General features: G+C 42.1%; 1 protein-coding gene across 1 annotated transcript in view; it reads left to right on the forward strand.

Moving 5' to 3' along the window:
* LOC117362346 (cyclic nucleotide-binding domain-containing protein 2-like) overlaps positions 1–27841 on the forward strand; it is a 161153-nt gene that overhangs the window by 30168 nt on the left and 103144 nt on the right. Inside the window, exons 3-6 of the mRNA XM_033948584.1 lie at positions 1536–1603; positions 14065–14176; positions 20043–20117; positions 20707–20798. Coding sequence (XP_033804475.1) covers positions 1536–1603; positions 14065–14176; positions 20043–20117; positions 20707–20798 — 347 coding nt within the window. The remainder of the gene's footprint in view (positions 1–1535; positions 1604–14064; positions 14177–20042; positions 20118–20706; positions 20799–27841) is intronic.

Raw genomic sequence — 27841 nt, forward strand, 5'->3', positions numbered from 1 at the left:
AAAGAAAAGTAGGTTTTGTTTTTGTGTCGCCAGTAGTGCACTCTATTGCTCAGGGTGTACCATTTCAGCAATAAGGTGCACTATGGATCATATTGCCCCCAAAACAAAACCAAATGAAAAAAAAAAAACCCCCAAAATGAAAAATCTTGTAAATGATGCAGGAAACTAAACCAAATTAAAAGCCCCTTTTACAAAGCTGCGGTAGCGATGTCTTCTGCGGTCAAATGCACCTATAAGGTTTGAATAGGCTTCGGCGCATTTGCCCTGGGAGAATCGCTACTGCAGCTTTGTAAAAGGGGGCCTAAAGATTTTGACCTGCAAACCCCTAATGTGTAGCTTCAAGTGCAAACTTCATTTATGGATTCCCTGTGCATATTTGTAAAAGTTTACGGCTTGGTTTTGATTTTGTAGGTCCCAAACAGTTAAGAAGGCTTTTGAATGCCAGATCCACTCCAGGGAGGCTGGCAGTTAATATCTAAGTCTATAATCTGAAGAACATGAGTTGTGCAGTCAAAAGTAGTTATTTGGTTCTTTTAAAGATTTTCTGTTTTTGAATTTGCTCCATTGATTTATTTTTATGGATTTCCTTCTTCTAATATTGTGGGCTAAAAGGAGTATTGTGATAAGGGTCTAATTGTCTGTCTCCTTCCAGTATAATAATGGGTTTTTGTAATGCCATCAATATTTATTTCTGATATAATCTGCAGAAACATGCTTAAAGCATATCTATATAGAGGCCTTTTACTTAGCAACTGTATTTGAACAGCAGGGAAAAGAGAGCACACAAGGAGATGCATTTTGATGAAAGTAGGGATATGAATTTATTTCTGACCAGAAAAGGCAGGAATAAACCTTGAAATGACAGACATTCCAGTGTCATAAATTTTAGCAATTTTTCTTCCAGTGTTAATATCTATCAGGTATCAACCAGCCTTAAACCTTTGACTTTTGGTTTGAAAGTTAGCTGCCTTCCAGAATGAAACATTCTGTCTCTTAAGAATGTTATAGTTAGCCCATACCTATGTGTGCCTTGTATTTCTGGTAATCTTAGTTCCTGTACCCTGATTGGCTCTTTGCTTCAGACATCTTTGTTTGCTCTTTTGTGTTTAATACATTTCTTGGAGATTGTGAGGGAGTCTAGCATGCTGCTACATCCCTTTCAGGATACTCCGTCACAATATTGGAACTAACTTAAAACTCATAGGGCCCAGTATTCAGACTGCAGTTGATGGTGAACCAGGAAATTCAAACCTGAGTCCATATCCGGTGGCTTATCAGTGGTTAGCCATATTAGCACTATGTAGCTGGCCCAGAGTCATTCCCGACCAGCTAAATACTGCTGAGTCCTGCCCAAGGGGGGATTGACATTGGAGGGTAGAGCCAGGTACTTGTGACCTGGATTGGCCACTGCTGGAAACAGGTTCCAGGGCTTGATAGGCCTTCGGTCCGTCCCAGTAAGGCAACTCTTATGTTTTTATGTAGACATGTGTCAGTTCTTAGTAAAATCATAGTTGGTTTTCTTTTTTGTTTTCTAGCATTTGCATAAGTTTCGTATAGCAGTTCGGGTCGTACAGGTTATACGGAGTCTCATTAAAATCTACAGGTAAGAGCCTCAAAATCACTGTGCTAGCCTATAAGTGACTTTGGTTCATAGACAACCCCGCTAAAGACAAAAGCGCGCGCCGACAACTGAGCGCAACACGGAGGCGCGCGCTGAAAAAAATTACAGTTTTTAGGGGCTCCGATGAGGGCTTTTGTTGGGGAGCCCCCCCCAGTTTACTTAATAGAGATCGCGCCGGCGTTGTGGGGGGTTTGGGGGGTTGTAACCCTCCACATTTTACTGTAAACTTAACTTTTTCCCTAAAAACAGGGAAAAAGTGAAGTTTTCAGTAAAATGTGGGGGGTTACAACCCCCCACATCCCCCACAACGCCCCCACAATGCGGCACGATCTCTATTAAGTAAAGTGGGGGGGTTCCCCCCTTTGCCCCCCCCCGTCGGAGCCGTAAAAACTGTAATTTTCTGCGGCGTGCGCCTCCGCGCTGCGCTCAATTGTCTGCGCGCGCTTTTGTCCAGGCGTACTTTTGCCCTGACACCAGTGACTTTAGCCATCTGAAAAGCAGAATGAATAGAATTAATCTGAAACTTGTCATGGAAAAATATCAGCTTTCTGAAATGACCAAGACCTTGCTAGGAATCGTATTATATTGCCAAGGATCAGATTTAAGGAAGTTATGCATTCTACATTTAGAAATCACAAATTCTGAGTAATTGGCAGAAGCAATATCTTAAGTTGATCAGTCTTGCATAAAAAAAATGCTTGCTGGTGAAAAAGAGACTTCTTATACTCCCATAAGAACTTTAAGATCGGAGGACAAAAATCTTCTTTCTATTCCGACTTTGAGAATAATTTATACAAGACATGATACTATTTTTTCAGTCACAGCTCCACAAATATGGAACTCTTTACCAGGTTATATTAGGGAAGAAAGGATCCTTAACAAATTTAAACAAGCATTAAAGTGTTGGCTCTACAAAGACGCATTCAAAACTTGAACTTCTTATGAGGCTATCTTAATTTTAATGAACAAAACTACCCCCTACCTCTTGTTTTCACCATTTCTGCCTCTCTGTTCTTTAATTTAAATTGTAGTTCCACCCTTTTCCCTTCTGTACATGTCTTAATGTAATAAATGTAGTCCTTCTCCCCTAATTTTTAACTGTACATCGCTTTGACATTTGAAACTGCAATTTAATCAAACTTGAAAGCATTAATATCTCAATCAAGCTCTAATATAGGGCTGACAGATTCAAGGATTAAGCTAAGGAATAGCGTCTTTATCAACTCTGTACTGCAGGCTTCTATAACCAGTCTAGCATTCAAGATATCAATAACAACTGTTTATAACAGGGATGTGCATTCATTTTGAAAGAAAAAGCACTAGATGACATAGGCTTGTTGTATTCTAAATGATATGAAACATAAAGGGCAAGATTCTATAAACGGCACCTAAGTTAGGTGACGCTAGGCGCTGCGATTGGAGACATCTAGTTGCGTTCTGCGTGGAACTGAAAATGTATTAATGAGCTTAATTGCCTCATTAATTGACTCACTAAAAATAATGCAAAAACAATTCATTAAGAGTTCCACGTGGAACTCAAAGCGGTACCTAATGGCGCCTACCTACAAAGTTAGGCATGGTTAGGGATAGAAAATAGATGTGGTATGACTTTGGTGTCCAGTGGGTGAGCGGTGCCCGGGGTGATAACACCCTTCACATGCACATGCGCCACTTCCCCATACCTTTTTAACTCTGGCATGAGCAGCCACCAACATACTGCCCGCATTGGCTTCCGATGTCAGCAAAGGTAGTCCAAAGAGTGAGGGACAACCCAAAATGCAAACATAATATTTTATTGAAGCAGGACTTGACTTGGCCAAGTTTCAGCATAAGCCTATATCATGGGTCATCAAATACGTCTAAAGAAACAATATAAGCTTGTTTGCACTCAAATAGTCTGCCAACTGCAACTAGGGTACCACATCTAGAGCATTATTTGGCTTATGAACATAAGAATTGGCATACTGGGACAGACCGAAGGTCCATCAAGCCCACTATCCTGTTTCCAACAGTGGCCAACCCAGGTCCCAAGTACCTAGCAAGATCCCAAGTAGTAAAACAGACTTTATGCTGCTTATCTTAGGAATAAGCAGTGGATTTCCCCAAGCCATCTCAATAATGGCCTATGGACTTCTCTTTTAGGAAATTATCCAAACCTTTTTTTATGCTAACTCACTTCACCATGTTCTCTGGCAACAAATTCCAAAGTTTAATTACATGTTGTGTGAAGAAATATTTTCACAGGTTTGTTTTACATCAACTACTTGGAACGGACGCCTCGGAACATTTACCTCGCCTGCCTGCAGTAAAATGCTCTTACGCCGCTTAATAAAAACCCAGCGTAAAATGGGTGCGCATGGTACCATGCAGTAGTCTCCAGCCTTCAGTCACCAAAGTCCTCCATTGTGGCCCTCAAACAGTTGGCCGAAAGGGTCTTCAAATCCCGTAAATGCATTAATTTCAATCTTGCAAATTTGATATAGTAATTGGCTGCGGACAAATTTCTTGTGCGTGTTACTCAGGTGTCTCATTTTAAGGAATTTTCTACAGTTGATAACATAACATAACATAACATAACATTATACTTATAGACCGCGTTACCAAAAAGTTCTCCGTGGTTTACAAAAGATTATAAACATTAAAGACGTAAGAAGACTTGAGGCGGTCCAGAGGAGGGCGACAAAAATGATAGGAGGCTTGCGCCAGAAGACGTATGAGGAGAGACTGGAAGCCCTGAATATGTATACCCTAGAGAAAAGGAGAGACAGGGGAGATATGATACAGACGTTCAAATACTTAAAGGGTATTAACGTAGAACAAAATCTTTTCCAGAGGACATAATTTGAGGTTGAGGGGTGGTAGATTCAGGGGCAATGTTAGGAAATTCTACTTTACGGAAAGGGTGGTGGATGCCTGGAATGCGCTCCCGAGAGAGGTGGTGGAGAGTAAAACTGTGACTGAGTTCAAAGAAGCGTGGGATGAACACAGAGGATTTAGAATCAGAAAATAATATTAAAGATTGAACTAGGCCAGTTATTGGGCAGACTTGCAGGTCTGTGTCTGTGTATGGCCGTTTGGTGGAGGATGGGCAGGGGAAGGCTTCAATGGCTGGGAGGGTGTAGATGGGCTGGAGTAAGTCTTAACAGAGATTTCGGCAGTTGGAACCCAAGCACAGTACCGGGTAAAGCTTTGGATTCTCACCCAGAAATAGCTAAGAAAAAAAAAAAAAAAAAAATTTAAATTGAATCAGGTTGGGCAGACTGGATGGACCATTCGGGTCTTTGTCTGCCGTCATCTACTATGTTACTATTAAACATAATTGTATATTTGAATGAGTCAGCTAGTCAGGTATTTGGAGAAAAGATAGGTTTTTAGCTGTTTTCTAAAATGTCTGTAAGAAACAGCTGTGAGCAACAATGATCAAAATTCTTTTTCATGAGAAGCTGCCTGAGATGCTAAAGAGTGATTTAGGAATTTCTTACTTTTACAGAAGGGAAATTGAACAGAGCATGAGTTTTTCTACTGCATTTGTGCGTAGCTATGGAAAAATTATTAGCCAGATAAGTAGCGGTTGCACCATATAAAACCAAACACAAACAGCCCAACTTGAACAATACCCGAGTTTCCACAGACAACCAATGCAATTCGCAATAAAATAATGTAACATGATCGTATTTCTTCAATCCGTAAATCAGTCTAACTGCTGTGTTCTGTACCAATGATAATCTCAATAATTCCTTCTTAGTAAATGATAAATAAGCAATATTGCAGTAGTCAAAGAGACTCAACAGTAATGACTGGACCAACAATTTAAAGGCTGAAAATTCAAAATAGGGTGTAATTGTTCGTAGTCTCCATAAAGTAAAATAACTTTTACGTACGACAGCATCTATCTAAAGTGAGTTTTTTAAAATATATCCTCAAAGTGTTGTAGAATTAGTATTAATTTAATTTTTAATGTTTAATACCCAGTCTGAACAAGCAGATCAAGGTGATTTACAAATTTGGGGGTCCTTTTATTAAGCTGCGCTAAGACATCCATTATATTCCTATAGGCATCTTAGCATTTAGCAGACGCTAAATCAGTTAGCGCACCTTAATTAAAGAACCTTTTAGTAATATGTGTAAGCTTGAACTCTTTTGATGGCCTTCAGAGCTTTCTCATATTCACACTGTGCTCCTTTACATGAGAAAGGTTGGCGACCACTGCCATAATGGAACAAAATTGAAGAGGCACAACTCTAAAGCAGATTGCTCATGTATAGTGTAATATACTGTATATTTGTTCACCTTTGACAGTCACATATGCACATTTGGTATGGATATCCTGGAAACCAGACCACTTTGAATGCCTCTGGAACATGGCTATGAAATACTGCCCCAAGTCATCAATTTAAATCAAGTCCATATTGATAGTGGCTAAAATTTCTTTCCGTCTCAGTTTTTTTTCATGTCTTAGATGAGATTTTACAGTGCTTCAAATGGACTTGCTTTAAAGTGTACTGAGCTCAATGTGTTTCATCTCAGAAACGGCATATTTATTTTTGAAATAGTCTTATTGGAAAAAAAAAAAAAAAAAAGCTCTACGTCGCACACCTGTTTGCAATTGCTTTTGAAACTATTTCCATGCTGTAATTAAACTGCTCACACACAGGCCCTGTCCTGCTGATGCCCTTCTCCTCCACTGCCAAATCCTGACTCAGTCCCTTCTGCTTCGCTGTACCGTATGCTTGGAACATCCTACCTCTTCCCGACCTACAAGTGTATTCACTCTGCATCTCCTCGGTATTTTTCCTCTTTCCCAACACTACCCAATATTGGATAAGTCTCTCTTCTTGTACAATCCTAGTTGTGAGATCTCTTGTACATATTTTTGACTCTCCCCTCTTAGCTCAGGACTGCCCTCTGACATCCAGTTGTCTTCCTATAAGCGAGACAGTAGGAGCTAGTGTTTTCTGCTTGCGATTCTTGTGGTGCCTGATTGGCCAATATATCTAGTAACCCTATAGCAGCTCGCACATCTATCTGGAGTCCTCCTCCCCCCCCATATCTATCCAGAGTCCCCCTCCCCCCCTACACATATCCAGAGACCTCCATCTCCCCCCCCCCCAGCAGGATCTGGTGCTTGATCACCTGGCGCTGCTGTAACATTTGGCTGTCAGCAGCATGAGTGAAGCAAATAATGCTGCCTTTGGTGACCCGGAAGCTTTCTCTCTGCTACTGCTTCCTGTACTGGATTGCCAATGGCAGCTTGCTTCACTCAAGCTGCCGACAGCCAAAAAGTTACAGCAGCGCTGGGTGAGCAAGCACCTGATCCCACACTGGGGAGGGGGGATAGCATGTGGAGGGTAAGAGGCATGCTGGACCGTGGGGATGGGGAGAAAAGGGAAGGAAAGATGCCAAACAGAACAGGGCGGGGCCACATGTCCTCTTTTTTTAAAGAGGAAATCTGGTAACTCTACATATACTGCTTTGATTATAACCACAGAAAGGCAGTTTATCCAATCCTTTTCTCTCTCCCCTGTGAGTTCAAAGTCCCAAATTGGTTTGGAGTAGGACTTATCTTCTTTCCTTAGTGATTGACTCTAGTTAAAATTGTAGGTTGTCATGTGAAAATCCCTTATTTGGCAGTTAGGTTTTAGTGCCACGATGTACCACAAAGAGGCTGGGGCATTGGTGAATCCTCTTGGCCACTTGGAAAGGCCAAGGGTCCTGCTCACTAGGTTCAGATTTTCCAAACAGATTTTACACCCCATTCTGGCTGGCCACACTCCATCCCCGCCCCCTTGACCTGCATGAGTAAATAGTGACGTCGGACGTCATTCACGCATGTGCTGGTGTGACACGATGATGTCACGTGCGTTGCATCCGTGCATGTGCAAATGCTGTCCCACATCACTCATTGCCAGAAGCTTTTCCAAAACCAGGACAAAGTGCCGGGTTTTGAAATGCCATCCGGATCCCCAGGTATGTCCTCAAAAGGAGGGCATGTCCGGGGAAATCTGGACGTCTGGTAACCCTACTCTTACATTATAGAGCTCCTTCTTTCCATGACGTTCATGAAGCGTGTTCCCTCTAAGCTGATTGGGAGTCCTCCAACCAACTGCATTTCTGCCAGTGGGGTGGGGGTGCTGCTTCAATACTGTGCTTTAATTGCTAGAGATAGGCAGGTTCCCTGGAGTCCTGCAGAGCTTGCCTGTCCCTCACTATTGAAAAGGCGATAGTGAAACAGCACCACCTACTGGCAGGACTTTAGGTGGAGGACTCCCGCTGAACTTGGAGCCACTCGTCCAAAGTCAATTATTTTCCAGTCCTACCCCATTTCCATCATATTTCTACCATCTCCTCACCATCCCCAGTTAATTTGTTTCCATACCCACCTCATCACCACCATATTTCTACCATCCCTTTACCATTCCTAGTCGGTTCTTTTCCTTTCCCACCCCATAGCCATCATATTGGTACTGTCCCCTCACCATCCCCTCTGTTTCCTTTTCTATTTGTATAACCCACATTTAAACGATCTCATAATTTCAAACAAAACATAAAATGCTTCCTTTAATTTGTTAAAATTTAACAATAGGCATTAGTTTGTTAAATATATAAGATTTTTTTTTTAAAATCTCTTTTTTTTTTTAGTTGAAGTATTGGCGTTTCAGATTTCTGAGTTGAGGTGTGCATGAGGACATAATCTGGTTTCAACACACAAAAGAATTTGGGAAGTAACAGGATTAGATATTCCTACTCACAATCAAATTCCTGTTAGAACATTTACTTCTAACAGCTTGGGAGATGCAAAACCCTTTTACCAATTCAAAATGTGAAAAGTGAAATGAACTTCAGTGCCAAACGCTCCTAGAGAGATATTAATTCCAACCGGAGGCTACAGCTTTCTAATTATCAGTTGAAAATACCATATCAAATAAAAAAAAGTAGAGAAAAAAGCATGGATGCAATAATAATAATTTATTTTTTGTATACCACTATACCAAAAGTTCAAAGCGGTTCACAACAAAGTAAAAAAAAAAACATACAATCAAAATATATAAAATACATATTAAAATGATCAAAAAAAGGAATACATTGGTTAAAAAGCAAGGAGAAGTTGAACAATACCACAACTAAGATATAAACATGTCAAACAGGCGTGTCTTTAGTGATTTTCTAAAGTCAAAATAAGAAATAGCCTCTAATATAGGTTTTCCAAGCCATGTATTCAATTTAGCAGCCTGGAATGATAAAATTCTATCAATAAACTTCTTATATTGACATGATTTTAGAGAAGGGTAATTAATAGATTTATTCTACATGTACTCTTATTAGAATAGTTCAAAGAAAACTGAGAAGCAAGATAATTTGGTAGCATCCCAAAAACTGCTTTGTAACAAAAACAGGAAAACTTGAACAGAACTCTGGACTCTACTGGCAACCAGTGTTCCCGCTAAGCTGCGTTGGCCTGCGCTCACGCACAAAATATTACATCGCAGCGCAAAGTTTCTCTTCACAGCGCACACACGCGTCGGTAAGGTAAGGGGACGCATTGGGGGGATTGCACTTCCCCACAATTGCCATGCTTCGGTTCCTCTTCTTCCTTCCTTCCTCCCCCCCCCCCCCGCGGGACCCTGCGGCACCATCAACTCTTACTCCCTCTAATGTCGGCCCTGCAGCTCCAGACTTCCTCGCACCTTCTCCCCTCCCCCTTTGGATCGCTATTATTTTAAATGTTATAGCCGCGGAGCTGTATCCAACAGTGGAGATGTCTAACCTCGGCCTGCCCCGGAACTCTTACTGCAGCAGACGCCCGTCTAGGCAGGAACAGGAAGTCACTGTTGCAGTAAGAGTTCCGGGGCAGGCCGAGGTTAGACATCTCCACTGATGGATACAGCTCCGCGGCTATAACATTTAAAATAATAGCGATCCAAAGGGGGAGGGGAGAAGGTGCGAGGAAGTCTGGAGCTGCAGGGCCGACATTAGAGGGAGTAAGAGTTGATGGTGCCGCAGGGTCCCGCGGGGGGGGGGGGGGGGAGGAAGGAAGGAAGAAGAGGAACCGAAGCATGGCAATTGTGGGGAAGTGCAGAGCTGCAGGGAAGAGTGTTGCGGTACCCAGCTGGAGGGAGAAGGAAGATGAGGGAGGGAATTAAAGGAGATGCCAGGGCTTGGAGCGTAGGAGGAAGGTATGCCAGTCTAAGGGAAAAGGAAGGGGGAGATGTGAGAGCATGGAGGGGGAGCGAAAGATGGAAGAAAAGGAAAGGAGAGAGATGCCAGAGAATCAGGGAAGGGGAGATACCAGACTATGAGGAGAGGTGTGGGAGAGGGAAGGCGAGGAGAGAGATGCCAGACCAATGGGGTGAAAGGAGAGATGGAAGGGGGAGGCATACAGTTTCTGGAAGGGGCATAGAAGGAGAGAAGATGCCATATAGGGGAAGAGAGACGGCAGACAGTGGATGGAAGGAAGAGAGTTACAAGAAGATGAGGAAAGGAGAAACCACAGAAGACAAAGGTAGAAAAAAATTTCTATTTATTTATTGCTTTAGGAGACATGTGTCACTGTTTCTGTGAAGCATTGTATGCAGAGTCCAGCTTCTTGCTGGTTCAATTTAACCTTTGTCTATGTATTTTTATTTTATCCCCCCTTTTACAAAACTGTGAAGCGTTTTTAGCACCAGCCTTGGTGGTAGCAGCTCTGATGCTCAGAATTTTATGAGCATCAGAGCTGTTACCTCCGTAGCTAAAATCCACACTACAGTTTTGTAAAAGAGGGAGGGGTTAGTTTGTGATTACATATTCCTTACTAGGCGAAGGTGTTTTCTGTGTTCTGTGTGTTCGAAAGACATGGTTTTCTGTTAGGATTGACGGTGTAGGATTGATCTGTGCTGGTCTGGCTTGTTTAGTTTTACAATGGGTGTATTGATGTACTGCTCACTGCAATATGTAAGATGCTGCCTTTTCCTAGGTACTCATGTGTGACGTGTGGTTTGTTACTAAAAATCATGTTTTTCTTACAGATGGGGGGGGGTGCCAAAAAATGATGGGCCCCGGATGTTACATATGCTAGGTACGCCACTGTATGTAAAGATACCAGAAAGCTGGCGTAGCAAAAACTTCTAAGTTTTGAGTATTTAACCCTCCCACAATCTCACGGGCACTCGTTTCAAGTTTATTGAGATTTTGATTTAAACGCAATATCAAATATTTTCAATGCGTATAACAAAAATAAATTTGGGGAAATAAATAAAACCATTTGAACCAGTGTTCCCGCTAAGCTGCGCTGGCGTGCGCTGGCGCACAAAATATTACATCGCAGCGCACACGTTTCTCGTCACAGCGCACGATCGGAAGAGGCGTACGGCAGATGGCAGGGCGGCGAGAGGAGAATCGGGCGAGTTGGCTCATAACTTGCTGGCGCCCGATATTTTTGGCTCACGGTGAAAAAAGTTTGCTCACAACACCCGCCCGCTTAGAGGGAACACTGCTGGCAACCAGTGAAGTTTTTGATAAAAAGGGGTAATGTACTCCCATTTTTTTAATCCAAAAATGAGGCAAACCGCAGTGTTCTGAATCAATCTCAGTTTTTTTAGTATTTTTTTTGTAAACCCCTAAATATATAATATTACAGTAATCTAAAATACTCAAAATGGATGTCTGCACCAGCAAACTTTTCTGCATGAAACCCATGGGCAGAGAGATCACTGTGCCAGCACTAAAATGGATCAAATTAATTGAAATCTGTTCAAAAGGTCACAACACTTTGGGCCCAATATCTGAAATAATTTATTGAGAGTAATTCCTGGATCTTCAGCAGTACTTAGCCAGTGACCCGTCAAAAGTGCACCAGACTTTGGTGTGCCGCGGCTTTTAAGGCTTTCCGTTAGCAGTGTGAGGGTGTGTGTGTGTGGGAACCCCCACTATATTAACAAGTCCTTGCACTCCCGTTGGGGGGGGGGAACCCCTCCATTACACTGAAAACTTCCGAACAGCAAAAACGGAAAGGAAAACGGGAGTTTTCAGTGTACTTGGGGGGTTCCTCCCCAACCCCCCCCCAACGGGAGCGCAAGGACTTGTAAATGTAGTGGGGGATTCCCCATACACACACACACAACCCCTCACAGCGTTAACAGAAAGCCTTAAAAGTGGCGGAAGTGGCGGCGCATATATGTCCTGTGTGCAAATGTCACCGCGTGATTGTCGGTGCACCAAAGTCCGGCGTGTTTGTGTGTGTGTGAGCCAGGATTTACATACCTGGTGGCAAAAAGACTGCCTTAACTTTATTTGGGTAATTTAAATATCTGCCGGCACCTAGATAACTTCTGGCAGCCAGGCAAGACTCAAATATTCACTGTTGGTTCCTGGTGTGAGTTGTCTATCGTGTTGTGTTCCGAATGAAGTAGGGTTCTTTCTTTTCATTTTGTAAGTCCCATAACAGCACAAATTGGCTTTCCATCCAAACGAGGCTGAAATCTGGTCAGTATTCTATTTGTGTATATGTGTGTGTATGTATGTGTGTATGTATGTGTGTATATATGTGTGTGTGTATATGTGTGTGTATATATGTGTGTATATATATGTGTATGTATGTGTGTGTCTCCATAAAGTGCCCAGTTTGGACAACAGTAACCACTATTTATCTTGATCAATGGATCGTGGTCAACTGTTGCTGTTGGCGACTCACCATCACGTAGCACAAGATCTGTAACTGCTAGCTGTACTCACACACCTTTCACCAGTTGAAGCAGACAAAAATAACAAATTACAATCAGGAAAAAGTAAGAATCAAGGTGGCAGAGCAGCTGAACACAATGTATAAATCACACACACACATTTAAGAACATAAGATTTGGCGCTGCTGGGTCAGACCAGTGGTCCATCGTGCCAAGCAGTCCGCTCACGCGGCGGCCCTTAGGTCAAAGACCCGCCCATTCCTAGGCAATTTACAAAATACAGTCATAAAATACAGGCACATCCAATAGTTATGCACAAACAAACAACAAATATTACAATTTCTTCAACACCTGACATGGTTAGCCACATATATCAGTAAGAATATTCTCATAGATCGAGAGTAAACAATCATTTAAATGCTTCCATGAATAGAGTGGTTTTTAATACCTTCTTAAATTTTTGAAGATCCAAAAGAGCTCTCAGAGGTCCTGTTAAATTGTTCCATAAAGTAATCACTCCTGCTAAAGAAATAGCAGATGTTCTTATGCTTTCATAATGTACTTTCGAAAAGTCTGTCAATGACAGTCGTATCGTCCCCTCAGACAATAAGGTTTTGAACGGTCGATAGAGTGTCATCACCCATGTCAAATACCAAGGAATGCCCCGACGGATAACCTTAAATACCAACATTATTATTTTAAAAATGATTCAAAACCTTACAGGCAGCCAATGAAGTTTTTATAACCATGGTGTTATATGTTCAAACTTTCTCACAGCACAGATTAAGGGCCTGTTTTACAAAGCCACGCGGCATCAGCCCCGAAGCCCTTTAAATCTCTATGGGCTTCGAGGCCGTTACCGCGCAGCAGCCGCTAGCGCGGCTTTGTAAAACAGGCCCTAAGTGTGCTACAGCATTTTGGATCATCTTTAGGCCTTACTTTGTGATAACGCAATTCCCAAATAAAGGGCATTCCAATAATCTAATTTTGCAATGATTATTGTCTGCACCACTATTCAATAGTCGCATATGAAAGAATGTAGATGTCACTACATCTGATCTTTCATATACACACATACAGTATACACATACACACATACACACACACACACACATGCACATATATACACACACATACATACATATACACATACACACACATATACACACACATATATACACACATACATACACACACATATACACATACACACATATACACACACATACATATACATACACACACATATACACACATACATACATACACACACAAACATACACAAATATACACACACATGTATATACACAAATATACACACATACATACATATACACATACACACATATACACACACATATACATACATATATACACACATACATATACATACACACATATATACACACACATACATATACATACACACATATATACACACACAGATACATACACACACAAACACACATATACATACACACATACACATATACACACATGTATATACACACATGCATACATATGCACATACACACATATACACACACATACATATACATATACACACATATACACACACAGACACACACAGACACACACACAGATGACCCCAAATAGGAAAGAGGCGAGGTATTGCTCTCAGTAACATTCCTTGTCATTTCTGTCACAATACATTTTCAGATTGATTTTAGCTCCAAATGGCCTTATCATATAAAGATGCTGAGTCATTTCCTATAGCAAGATGTTACATCTGCATTTCTATACTTTCGCCATTATTTATCGCAGGGAGCATGCGGCATCCAGAGCTCAACTGATGTCCTTATTTGAGTATGCTGGAGCTACAAGACAGACCAGCAACCTTCTTTTTGACCGAGCCTACTTTAAAGCTAAACAGGAGGTAGGTGTCGTACTCATATGTTGCAGTGATCTGTGATATACCAAGTAAAACAGTGCCGTAGAAAGCAGAGATTTAGGCCCAGATCCTAAAAACAGCATCATGAATTAGGCAGCAGTAGGCACCTTACCCTTGCCTGACTTAGTCGCTTGACTTGGTTTAATTGGCACAGTAATTGACTGCCCCATTTTAAAACCAATTAAAAATCCAATAAAAACAAGAAGTAGGTGCCGGCAAGCACCTACCCTGATAGGCGTTGGAATAGCAGCTACATCATGGCCCTTAGTGGCCCCTAAGTTCAAAGTAGGCCTGATTATGGGCGCCATTAGGCGTGATTTTCAGTTAAAATTAGGTGCCAGAAATGTAGGCCTTTAAAACCCTGGCCTATGTTAACGGTGCCTAAGTTTGACAGGAGCCGCAATGCTGGCGTTTTTCTCTTTTATTAACTATGGCCCTCTTATACTATGGTGCGCTAACCATTTAGCGCGTGCTAAATGCTAACGCGTGCATGTTAGTCTATGGATGCATTAGTGTTTTTGCCCGCGCTAATTCGATTAGTGCGCGCTAATCGGTTAGCGCACCTTAGTAAAAGAGGAGGCATGTCCGGCTTCCTCGATTCCAGCTTTTTATCGCTCAGGATGAGGACATCTCTGATTACATAACCTCTAAATTCTCTACCGTTCTCTTAGGGTCATGATCTCAAGCTTTATTCTCGCCCATTGAAATTTACTGAGAGATCCAGACCCGGGGTTCAGATTTCCTGTTCCTCATTCTGCTCCGGTGGTATGTTCATAGTAACAGGTAGCGCAGATCACGTGATAAGAACATACTACTTGGGTTCTGAGTCCCCTGAGAAAACTACTGAATTAGAATCGCGTGTGGACAAAGTTGTTGCTCTCCAGTGCTGCAACAATGGTGGCAGTGACGTGTAACTGATCTTTGCATTCTATTTGGATTGCAATAGAAGGGTTGGTTGGAAAGACAAATAAAGCAGAGGAACGCGACAAGCAAAAAAAAAAAAAAAAGCTTTCTATCTTGTTTTGCATATTAAAGGGAAAATTCTATAAGAAGCGCTCAAAAGTTAGGCGTCAAATTAAGCACCGTTCAGCGCGATTTAAGTAAAATCGGGTGCTGTTTAATGAATCACGCTGAGCGGGACCTATTTGGGAGGCGGCCAATAAATAGGCCAGCTCTAGGCACAACCAAAATTTAGGCGCCCATGCGAGCGCTTAAGCACGCTTAAGAGCAGCGATTCTGTAACAAGGCGCCTTACACGAAACCACACCCACGCCTAACGTGCATAGCGCCTATTTTTTTGAAGGCCGCCTAAATTTTTAGAGGCGCCTTGTTGCAGAACCGCTCTTCCTTGATAGGCGCCTGGGTTCCGATTAGTGCTGATTAAAAAGATTAATTGAGCTTGTCATTCAATTTAGACAGGCGCCTGTCTAGTCGGGCGCCTCTGAAATAGGTGCCCAACATCAGGCGCTGGTTACAGAATTTGGGCCTTAAGTGCATACTGATAGATTTTTTTTTCATTCTTTCCTTCTGCTTATTGGAATGCCTGTCCAGGATAAATCTCTTCCCCATTCGCACATGCTCCCCCCCCCCCCCCCCGTGAATAACACATTAGTCAACTCCTAGAACCATACCCACCAAAAATATTCTGATTCCTAAATAGCATCTACTTTTCAGTATCCACCAAACTTCTTCCTGCATTGTTAGGTAATTTTTCTACTGTAACCCGTATACACTGATTTTCTCCACTGTATCCTGTAAACACTTGATTCTTTGCTATGTAATTCTTTCGGAAAAATCCAGAAATCTTATAATTTGTAACTCTCTACCTTATCATGTAAAGTACATGAATCACTGCTATGTAATTCTCTCGGTAATCATTGTTACGTAATTCTCTCGGTAATGTCCAGATCTCTTCTAATCTGTAATCCGCCTAGAACCGCAAGGCACAGGCGGAATAGAAATCACTAATGTAATGTAATTAATGGTGGAACTGGACAGTGGATGCTTGCTGTCATAATGCAATATTTTGTTATAGTGTTTGGATCCACTGATTCTGTTACCTAGGCCTGTTTGAAGCGGTGGTGCCTGTGCGAGTTGATTCTCGTCTTGAGCATCTGGCTCTTCTCAAAATAGCACCCTTCTTCACAGGTTTTGAAGAACATTTTCTACAAACTTAGGATAATAAGGTTATGTTAGATGTCATCGACTTGTGTTTGAGTCCTAGTCAGTGACATAGTAAGGGGGGGGGGGGTGGCGTCTGCGTGGGGCACAAGCACCCGTCCTCCGCTCTGACAACCCTCCCCTTCCCTTCCCTCGTACCTCTTTCATTTTTCCTGCATGAGCAGCATTATTGAACTTGCTGCCCGTGTCGACGTCTCCTCTCTTTTTTAAAAACATTTTTTATTGATTTATATACATAGATGAAACATTATGTAACAGAAAAAGAGTTTAGCCATAAAATTATACAAAGAAAAGCAAATCACAGGCCAAAGACCCTAAAAATTGACTCCAAGTAGAAATTTGAGGAAGTATCGCTACAAGTGTGGTTTTCACTTTATATTATTTTATTGTTATAATTCTCTCTAAGATGTGAATTGTCTCCCTCCTATATGTGAGCTATGATAAGAGTTTTAAAGTAATGTTAACTTTTTCGGTGTCTCCTCTCTGACGTCACTTCCAGGCCTTGCACCTTCAATGCATGCAATGGTGGTTCCTCCTCCACAGCCTTCCCACTATCGATTGGTGTACCTCAAGGCTCTGTCCTGGGACCACTCCCTTTCTCAATCTACACTTGCTCACTCAGAGCGCTGGTCTCCTCCCACAGCTTCCAGTGTCACCTCTATGCTGACGACTCCCAGATCTATCTCTCTGTGCCAAATATCTCTACTGAAACCCATGAGTAGGCTTCCTTCATAGGCAGTGGAATGCTGTTTTGTTAAGGGGGGGGGGGCAAAGGCTCCGCCCTAGTCAGAAGAATTTTGCAGCACAGGTCCCGACTCCCCCACCCACTTCTCCTGGCGCTGTACTTTTAAATCTTTGGCCAGCCTTTACGTAGTGTCAATGAGCAGGCTTGCCTCCCAGAAGTAGAATGAAGGGTTTCAGGGCAGCAAAACAAAGAGAAAAAAAGGTCCCAACCTAAACTGCAGTAAAAAACCAACCGAGAGCAAACAAAACAAAGCTGCAGATCTGTACAAGACGTAGGCAAAATTTATTGTGACAAAATAATTATATGCAAACCCTTTTACCAATCAAGGGACCCGACAGGGTCCGTGTTTCGGACAAACCTTCGTCAGGGGTCCTTAAAGGACGCTTTCGCTGCTCCCGCCAGCTTCTTAGCCTTTTTCGAACTGAAGCAGTGGCGTACCAAGGGCGGGGGAGGGGGGGGGGTCAAAAAATGATGGGATGGGGGTATGTGTGTGTAAAAAATGATGGGCCCCGGGTGTTACATAGCCTAAATACGCCACTGCGTCAATGGCTAAATAATGCATGTTAAGGTCCTAACATTGCTTTATGAATCCCCCCTAAGTCCTTTATGTATAGCACCCTATTTCACATGGACGTTAAACCTCCTTAATATTCATGCTGTGTTTTAGTGCAGAGACTCATTCTATTATCTGTGAGAAATATATATATATATATTTTTAAAGTGGTAAAATATGAAAGCAAATGCTCGGTCCGTTGAACTGTAAAATGTTATAACGAACAACGCAGGTGTTTCACCTGAGGCAAAGCAATTAAACATAGACAGGCCTATCACTCATAGCAGATCCCGATAACCGGAAAAGATGGTATCTTTTAAATTTAAAAGTATTGGCCTTCTTTGAAATAAAACAAATAATTAACTGTTGAATCAACATCCTAGAGACTGTGTAAATGGAAAGTAAGCAACCTCGAGACTATAAAACAGCTGAAATAGATTTCAAAATTAATTTGTGCTCCTTGTCGGAATGCGGCCGCATGTATTATCGTGCGGGCATATAAATTTGATCATCTCACGCCTATTTTGCAGGAGTTGCATTGGCTTCCTATTAGCGTACACATCGAATTTAAAATTCTTTGTGTCATTTTCAGATTGCTGCAAAACGATGCTCCTGTACCCGAGACCATCCTAGAATGGCAACCAGGTTGGTCTCGGGACTCAAGGATCTCCCGTACGAGGAACAGCTGGATAAATTAAAGCTATACTCACTCGAGGAACGCAGAGAGAGGGGTGACATGATCGAGACATTCAAGTATCTCACGGGCCGCATCGAGGTGGAAGAAGATATCTTCTTCTTCAAGGGTCCAGCGGCAACAAGGGGGCATCCGTGGAAAATTAGGGGCGGGAAACTGCACGGGGACAGCAGGAAATTCTTTTTCACTGAAAGGGTGATTGATCGCTGGAATAGTCTTCCACTTCAGGTTATTGAGGCCAGCAGCGTGCCTGATTTTAAGGCCAAATGGGATAGACACGTGGGATCTATTCACAGAGAAAGGTAGGGGAGGGTCTTTGGGGTGGGCAGACTAGATGGGCCGTGGCCCTTATCTGCCGTCTATTTCTATGTTTCTATGTTACCTTTGCCGAGCGTTGTGACATGTTCATCAGCCGACACGAGTTTTATGATAGGCGGATAAGTTTTGTTTGCATGTCCCGCCTCTCAGTTCAGTTAAGCCACAGGTGTAAAATTCAAGGCCGGCGGGCCAAATCCAGCTTGCCTGACTGTTTTATGTGGCCCGCGGTCCGACGCCCCCGGCGTTATCTTGTGGCTGGCTCCCTCCTCCTCACAACCGTAGTATGCACAAAGCCGCCGGAGGGAGACACAGCATGGAGAGAGGGAGGCAACAAAGGTAGGGGGAATGGTTTTATTTTCAATTTAGTGTTTGAATTGTGTCAGTTATCATTTAAATTTATTATTATTTATTATTTAATCAACAAGCCTGCTTATAGGACTTAAAGGGATACCCGAGAAAGACAGTATTGTCGAAACATGGACCGTGTTGGTGCCATATGTTTCCAGTGGTTTAGTCCCTAGACATTTTTATGTGGATTATCTATGTGCTCTAATAAAGCCTTTATCTTGGACATCCAGCTCTCCACAAGTCTTTTGTTTCTGGTTACAGTGTATTTTCTATTAACTATATGTAAGGAATAAAATATTATCTAATTTTGATAGTATACTATATCACTACATTCATATCACAATATTGCATATATTATACTTCATTTTTAATTTTTTTTCCTTTTAAATAGTGCTCAGACTCACAACCTTTAGTGTTCAAGTGTATAATACAAAACACAGGCTGCCATCAGACCATCATAGTACTATTTATGTCCATACCACCACGTAAATTTTTAAATCAATTTATATAAAATGACTTATCTTTTATGGTGGTTAGTTCACAACGACTGGTCACGTAACAGGCGGCTTTGTATTATAAAGTGCTCATGCATCTTATAAAACCTCTGGAAGCCAAGAAACACAAGTCATTCCCTGCGACTCGAGTTTCGCGTTGTGCGTGCTTCCTCAGGAAGGGATTATCTTGAATCAGCCTCCATGGAAAAAACAAATCCAAATTGCTCCAACAGGGCAGGACAATATCTGACATCAGTGTATTTCCCCCATCTTTTACTAAGGTACGGTCACCGATTTAGCACGCACTAAATGCTAATACATCCATAGTAAAAGGACCCCCCCTCTATTATGTATGTTTATTTGTGACTCGCACAGAAGTGCTGGCTATGCAGGATATACATTTTTTAAATAAATAAATAAGACAAATAGTAGCAGTTAAACAGGGATGATCCTTCACTGAGTATGACAAAATAAAACGTCTTTGGTACTGAAGAAGTTACTGTGTCTTCCTTCTGCAGAGAATGATTAGCAGTGAAGCACAGCTGGTCCTGTCAAGTCCACCAGAAAATCGGACGTCAGAAGGAATCAAGTTGGTAAGACTAACACTGTAGAGCCAATGCAGTTTTGAGCAAAGTTCATCAGAGTTATGGGAGAGAAAAACAATGGGGCTGATAGTCAGCCAGCAGGGGGCAGCATGGTTAAGGCCTGCTGCCTGCGCTGAACCTGGAAATTCAATGCTTTGCCATATCCGGCGATTGGCATTGAATTTCCGGTTTCAGTTTTGCCCAACTGGACTTAACTATTAAGCGCTGACCAGTTCAGTTCCTAGCGGTTAAAGACAAGCCTGCTATTTGTGTGGCCTGTTTTAACCTCATATCGGTGCTAACCAGCTATGTATTACGATGGGATGTGGTACTTATAGTCCGCCCATTCCTAATAATTAGGTTCAAAGTGGATTAACAAAACTAATCTACAGGAATCATTCAATCAAAGTTACAAATTTAGGGGGTCTTTTACTACAGCGTGCTAGCCGATTTAGCATGAGCCAAATGCAAATGCGCCCATTATATTCAGGTCTACTACAAAATGAATTTTGCCTTGGATTTACATGAATTTGAAAGAGGGCCACCAAAATCTAGTTTACAGGTTCATGTGCGCCTTCGATCTGTTTATCTACTGCAGGCAATATCGTCTTTACGGGCCATCATCGATTCATACGCAGAATACCCGATGCACATACAGGAGAAATTAGCCAGAGCTGGTTGGTATGAGTGGTAAGTTCTTCGAAGAGGTCTCTGGAAAGTGATGACACTGGAAGCGTGATCCACCCCTGAATTACTTGGTACGGTCTGGATGACACATAGAGTGAAAAACACTAGATAAAGACTGCATTCAATCAAGCTATAAAACTCAGAGCCTTCACGTTTATTAATATATATTTTGCAACGAAATGTTGTTTTGCATAATTTATGAACTCAAAACCAGGCTGCACAGTCCTATTTTTTTTTATTTCAGTGACTGTCCCCTTTCTTTGTTCTCTCTCTCTCACTCTCCGTGTACACAGCATTTAATGCTCTTATTTGTCACTCCAGTGAAGCAGAGCAGAATGAGCTATTTAGCGTTATAATAAAGTAAAAATGAATGAGGCAGGAGAAGCCCAGAGCTGGTGCTATTATATCAGCAGACTCTTTTTCAGTGATTGCCTGCTTTTCACAGAGCGTCATGCCATTATTTTCCTAAATGACACCGTGAATGTAATTACTTTGATTCAAAGCTTGAAAACTATACAGGTAATAAATGATTGTGTCCCCAATGAGTAATATTTCAATTATGCAGTAGACTTATAACAGTTCAAAATACCCTATTTTTATTTCATAGGCATCCCATTTTCTAGTGGAAATAAATTGCTTTGGCAAAGTGAAATATTGAATCTATATATCTTAGATTAACTTGTATAAGCTTATAAGTGGATCAACACATACCTATACGGAATCAGTATTTATATCATCACATAGAGTGGGGAAAGGGGAAAGGCAGCGTGTCTTGCTGTATTTTGTTACCGGTTGATGTTTATTCAGACGATTGTGCTTCTGTTTAAATCAAGGTCTTAAATTCAAAAACCGAGCAGCATGTTTCCGAAGCGTCTTATTTGCAAATATTTCTCTAGCAAGGCCCTTTGTTTTCTGTGACATCTTGAGAGTATGTTCTGTAGCAGGGTATTTATACTTCTGTGGCCAAAATGTTTTAATTCAGCACAATCTCTGTAGTGTATATTACAGAGGGCATTTTTATAAACCTTGCTCACACCAAAAGGTCTCATAAAATTAGGTCATGACGTGCACTGCAAGTGCATGTCCAACTAAATTCTCTCTGTGAATTCTAGGACGTTCACTATCCGTTCTTTCAGCAACACTTCCATTATTTGTCCAGCAACCGAAGTGAGGCTCACCGGCCTGTACTTTCCCGCTTCATCTCTGTGACCACTTTTGTGTATAAGGACCACATCTGCTCTTCTCCAATCCTCAGGAACCACTCCCGTCTCCAGAGATTTGTTGAACAAGTCTTTAATAGGACTCTCCAGAATCTCTCTGAGCTCCCTCAGTATCCTGGGATGGATCCCGTCCGGTCTCATCGCTTTGTCCACCTTCATTTTTTCAAGTTGTTCATAAACACTTTCCTCCGTGAATGGCGTAGAATCTACTCCATTTTCTTGTGTTGCTTTGCCATACAATCTTGGTCCTTCTCCTGGATTTTCTTCCGTGAACACAGAACAGAAGTATTTGTTTAGCGCGTTTGCTTTATCCTCATCACTCTCCACATATCGGTTCACAGTATCTTTTAATTTTGCAATTCCATTTTACATCTTCCACCTTTCAGTAATATATCTGAAAAAAAAATTTTGTCTCCCTTTTTTTACATTTTTAGCCATTTGCTCTTCCGCCTGCGCTTTCACCAGACGTATCTCTCACTTGGCTTCCTTTTTGTACTCAACTTCTTGGGTTTTTTTATATTTCAGGAATGCCAACTCTTTTGCTTTTATTTTCTCCGCCACTAGTATGGAGAACCATATCGATTTCCTTTTTCTCTTGTTTTTTTTTTTTAATTTTTTCACATAAAGGTCCATAGCCATTTTTATCACTCCTTTCAGCTTAGACCACTGTTTTTCCACTTCTCTTATGTCCTCCCATCTTAACAGCTCTTTCTTCAGGTACTCTCCCATTTTATTAAAGTATGTACATTTGAAATCTAGGACTTTATGTGTGTCCGCTCTCCACTGTAGCTGTTATATCAAACCAAACCATCTGATGATCGCTACTTCCCAGGTGGGCACCCACTGGAATATTAGAGATACTTTCCCCATTTGTGAGGACCAGATCCAATATCGCTTTTTCCCTTATGGGTTCCGTCACTTTTTGTCTGAGCAGAGCCTACTTCTTTCCGATTCTACAGACGGAACTTTCCAGTTCGTATCCGGCAGGTTGAAATCTCCCAACAGCAGCACCTCCTCTTTCTTTCCCAGCTTTTGGATATCCACAATCGGATCTTTATCAATTTGCTGCGATTGAGTCGGAGGTCTGTAGGCCACACCCACTTAGATAGAAGTTCCATCTTCTCTTTTCAGAGCGATCCATATCGTTTCTTCCTCTCACCGGGTCCCTTCCATTTCAGTTGCTTGGATATTGATCTTTACATAGAGAGCTACCCTTCCACCTTTTTTGACCATCTCTGTCCTTCCTAAAAAGATTATATCCCGGTATGTTTGCATCCCATCCATGGGATTCACTGAACCATGTCTCTGTGATAGCAACAATATCCAGGTCTGCCTCTAACATCATGACGGCAGATAAAGGCCAAATGGCCCATGTTGCAGATCATGAACTTTGTTGCATAGACTGTGAGCGTTCGTGGTCATCTATGAGGACTAGCAGCGCGTTTACACAGTTCTTATTTCCTGTTCTATGTGATGAAATAGCAGTGTGGCTGTGATACAATCGTCGGCTAGCTGCACAAAGCTGGCTGCACACAGTTGTCATTAGTTGTTTGACAAATTTCGAACTCCTATGCACTCTTGAAGTTTTTCATCACTTTGGGCTCTTTTTACGAAGCCGAGTTAGCGGTTTTAACGTGCGCTAAACCGCCGGCCGTGCTAGCCGCTACCGTCTCCTCTTGAGCAGGAGGTAGTTTTTCGGCTAGCGCGGGGGTTAGCGCGTGATGAAAAGTCACGCGCGCTAAAGCCGCTAACGTGGCTTAGTGAAAGGAGCCCTTCATTTTGTAATTAGGCTTTGCAATTGTCTCTGCAACGAAAGATTTTTATGCCTGTGATGTGTGGTTGGTAGAGTATTACTGAGGCTTTTTTCTTTCGTTTGCTTTGACATGCGTTGCTTATGAGCCTAGCGTTCTTTTTGTGTTGTTTGTGTTTTGGGGATTAGTCATTTTGAACGATCACCCCATTTCCTCCTTTTGAATTTTTTTGTGCTGTTAACAAAGCAACATAGCGTTTCTTAAACTATACAGATACAAGATCAATAATTCCCATCAGTGATCATAAACACAATTTTTTTTTTTTTATATATAATATTTCTTTATTGAGCAAGTCGACAACAGACAAGGCATTACAAAATAATATACACATCCACAGGTCTAAAACAGTCACCCCCACCATAATGGCAAGTAATAAAAGACATAAAGCCAAGCAAAGAACTGGCAAAGAAAAGATACATGCTCAATAATAAATTTTTTTTTTTTTGGTAGTAGCAAATGAGAACTCCACAAGTATGTTTGTGAAGATTTTCTAAAACCATTCAAGGACTCAGTCAAGTCTTTTGGGAGTGCAGGTAGTTGCCTTTGACCATCTGTCCAAGTATGTTAAGCTTGTGTTTCTTCTTTAATCCTCTGGGGAAACGGAGGGATAAGTAACTTGCCCAGAGTCACAGCAAGCTACGGTGGGAATTGAACCCAGTTCCCCATCTTCTCCATTAGCCTACTCCTCCATTCTGGGAGCATCTGTTGCAGGTGGGATTTACATTCGCTCTTCTCAGTTTCTTGTAACCTTTCTGGCTTCAAGTGATAAGGGGGGACAGCTGTCTCCTCAGTTCTATTGAAAGGTCACTTGGACACACAAAGTCAGAGGCGTGAAGAAAGTACAAGAGTTTTATTCACAGCATGCATGCTGGACCCCTGAGCTCCAAGCTGGCTCAGAAGTGCCGAAACCAGGAAGTTACAGAGATATTTATTCATTTTTCTGGCTATACAACTGAATTCTAGAAAAAGCTTTTCACGTGTTACTTTTCTTAACACTCATTGGTTCTAAGCTCATACTAGCAGGTCACTAGCAGGACACTTATCTAACTCTTACAGTTAAATGTACAGAAGGGCAGGGTACATCATGGCTCAAACTCTTATCTATTCAGCTTACAATGTGGTAAGGTAGGGACATACATTTTAAGCAGATGAAGTCAATAGGTTGTACACTTTCTTCAGACCAGAGCAATATTTTAAACAACAGTTAACCATTTCATGACCCTAAACTATCAGCATGTAACATATCAGCTTCTCTAGTTTGCTCTCTGTTGTTCCGGTACATCAAAAAACTACCTGCTTGTGAAGAAATGTGTTGGGTTTTTTTTTTTTGTTGTTGTTGTTACTTGTGAAAATATTTCTGTTATTCCATTCTTAAATCAAGCATGTTTTATTTATTCATTTATTTTAATCTGCATATCCTACAATTCTATGGGGATTACAAATTATTCAGGTACACAAGCATTTTCCCCCTATCTGTCCCGGAGACTCAGAGGAGACATGATTGAAACTTTCAAGATCATGAAGGGCATAGAGAAGGTAGAAAGGAACAGATTCTTCAGCCTACTGGGAACCACAAGAACAAGGAGGCACTCGGAGAAATTGAAAGGGGACAGGTTTAGAACCAATGCTAGGAAGTTCTTTTTCACTCAGAGAGTGGTGGACACCTGGAATGCATTTCCGGAGGTTGTGATAGGACAGAGTACACTACCGGGTTTCAAAGGATTGGATAAATTCCTGAAGGATACGGGGATTGAGGGATACAGATAAAGGTAGGGATAGGTTATGAAAGGGTATAGATAGAATGGATAAAGGGGATCCAAGGGTATAGACAAGGATCACCTTACAGGTCATGGACCTGATGGGCCGCCACGGGAGCGGACTGCTGGGCGCGATGGACCTTTTGGTCTGACCCAGCGGAGGCAACTTCTTATGTTCACTCTATCTAATGTACCTGGGGCACTGGGGGATTAAGTGACTTTCCCTGGGTCACAAGGAGCAGTGTGGGATTTGAACCCACAACCCCAGGGGCTGTAGCTCTAATGACTTCACTACACACTTCCCATGTTATGTTAATCAGGTTTTTTATTCCGCCTTTATCTATTCAATTGAAAGTCGGATTACTTTCCAAGAGTCAGTTACCCAGGAAGTTGCAATGGACAGTTTAGTTTGGCGTGGACATTCGATAGAATTGCTAGTACAGGTAGACAGTGGCGTAGTAAGGGGGGAGAGGGAGGGCGGTCTGCCTCGAGCGCTGTCTTGGTGGGGGCGCCAGCACCTGTCCTCCTCTCCCCTCCTCTCCCCTCCCCCCCACTCCTTCACCTCACTTCCCACTAACACGCACGCATGCCCCTTCCCTTGCTCGTCTTTAATATTCACATCGCAAGCAGCAAACCCCAACCTGCTGCTCGCGCAAGCGTCGGCTCTTCCTCTGATGTCACCGTGCCTAGAAAGTGACGTCAGTGGAAGAGCCGACGCTGGCGCGAGCAGCAGGTTGGGGGTTTTGCTGCTCGCACCGTGAACGTTAAAGAGGTACGGTGGAAGGGAAGGAGTGCACGCACACGGCAGGAGGGAGTGGGGAAGAGGGTGGGAGAGGGGCACCACCACCACCGGGCACCTGTCATCCTCACTACGCCACTTCAGGTCGATCAGTACAGTTATTTATTTAGGCCCCCCCCCTTTTATCAAGCGTTTTTGCGTGGGCCATCACGATAAATGCTCCGACACGCGATTGAATGAGCCTCAGAGCATTTCTCAAGGCAGCAGTACCACCGCAGCTTGATAAAAGGGGGCCTTAAATTTAAAAAAAAAAGCAAAAGCATCCTTGTTAAAGGGCGATTTCTTCATACCACAGTTCCTTATGTTCTTGCCTTTTTGGTTCATTATCTTCATTGAGTGTAAATATTAATCAAATTATTTATTTTTGATTATCTGGTTTGTTTGGTTTTTTTGGTCCTCCTCTTTACTAATCTATTCTAGTGTTTTTCCTGCAAGATATTCCTTTTGCTTTTTTTCTTATTTCTTTGGTACACCCTAGTAACCCCTTTATTATCTTTCTCTTGATAACATGCCTGACACAATGGTTTGTTATCATTGTAATGCTTTGTTTTGTTGCCATCCATAATTCTTCTGTAACTCTTGGATCCTACACCTAACATTGCTTCTTTGAGCTAATTATCGTCATCCAGTCAGCTCTTTTGAAATCAAGAACCCTTGTTCTTCTATAGTTTGGTCCTTATGCAGTATTCTACTGCAATGCAATCTTGCTGGGCGTTCCAAAGTACTCGATCAGGCAAATTCAAATGGTACAAAACGCAGCTGCAAGATTTCTGCTGGGAAAATTGAGGCAGATGAGTGCCACCCCGCTACTGAAAGAGTTACACTGGCTCCCGATTGAAAGCAGGGTGACATTCAAGATCTTGTTGCTGACACACAAAATCATTCATCTCGTGGAACCGTAATATCTAGTGGCCAGACTACATTACCTTACACCAGCACATGCCCTGTACTCGAGCCAAGAATACCTGTTGGAAATACCCTCTTTCAGAGACATCAAATACAAAAGCGTTAGGACGAGAATGTTCTCAGTGATGGCTCCAAGGTGGTGGAACTACCTTTTGAAGGAATTAAAACTAGAAAAGGGCACCGGAAAGTTCAAGAAAGGGATAAAGACCCTCCTCTTCACAGACTACTTTAAGTAATAAAACAACATAGTTGTTGGCTGGTCCCCACTAGGAACATGATAGAGTGAACACAGTGGAGATACCCAGAATTGCTGAGGATATGATAAACAAAGTACAGATAACTAGAATTATCAGCATGTATATAAATCAAAGATGAATATAGAACACAATACAGGTATTATGGGCCAAATTCTATAAATGGCATCCTACCACTGTCTAACCAGCCAATTGGGATTCATGTTTGGAAAAAAACATCCCGAAGCAGGCTACCTGAATTGTAGGCATTTTTGCGAGCCTAGGAAGGTGAGTAGGGCTCCTTAAGCTTTCCCAAGGCT

The sequence above is a fragment of the Geotrypetes seraphini genome, chromosome 6, assembly GCF_902459505.1.
Source record: "Geotrypetes seraphini chromosome 6, aGeoSer1.1, whole genome shotgun sequence".
Classification (NCBI taxonomy): domain Eukaryota; kingdom Metazoa; phylum Chordata; class Amphibia; order Gymnophiona; family Dermophiidae; genus Geotrypetes; species Geotrypetes seraphini.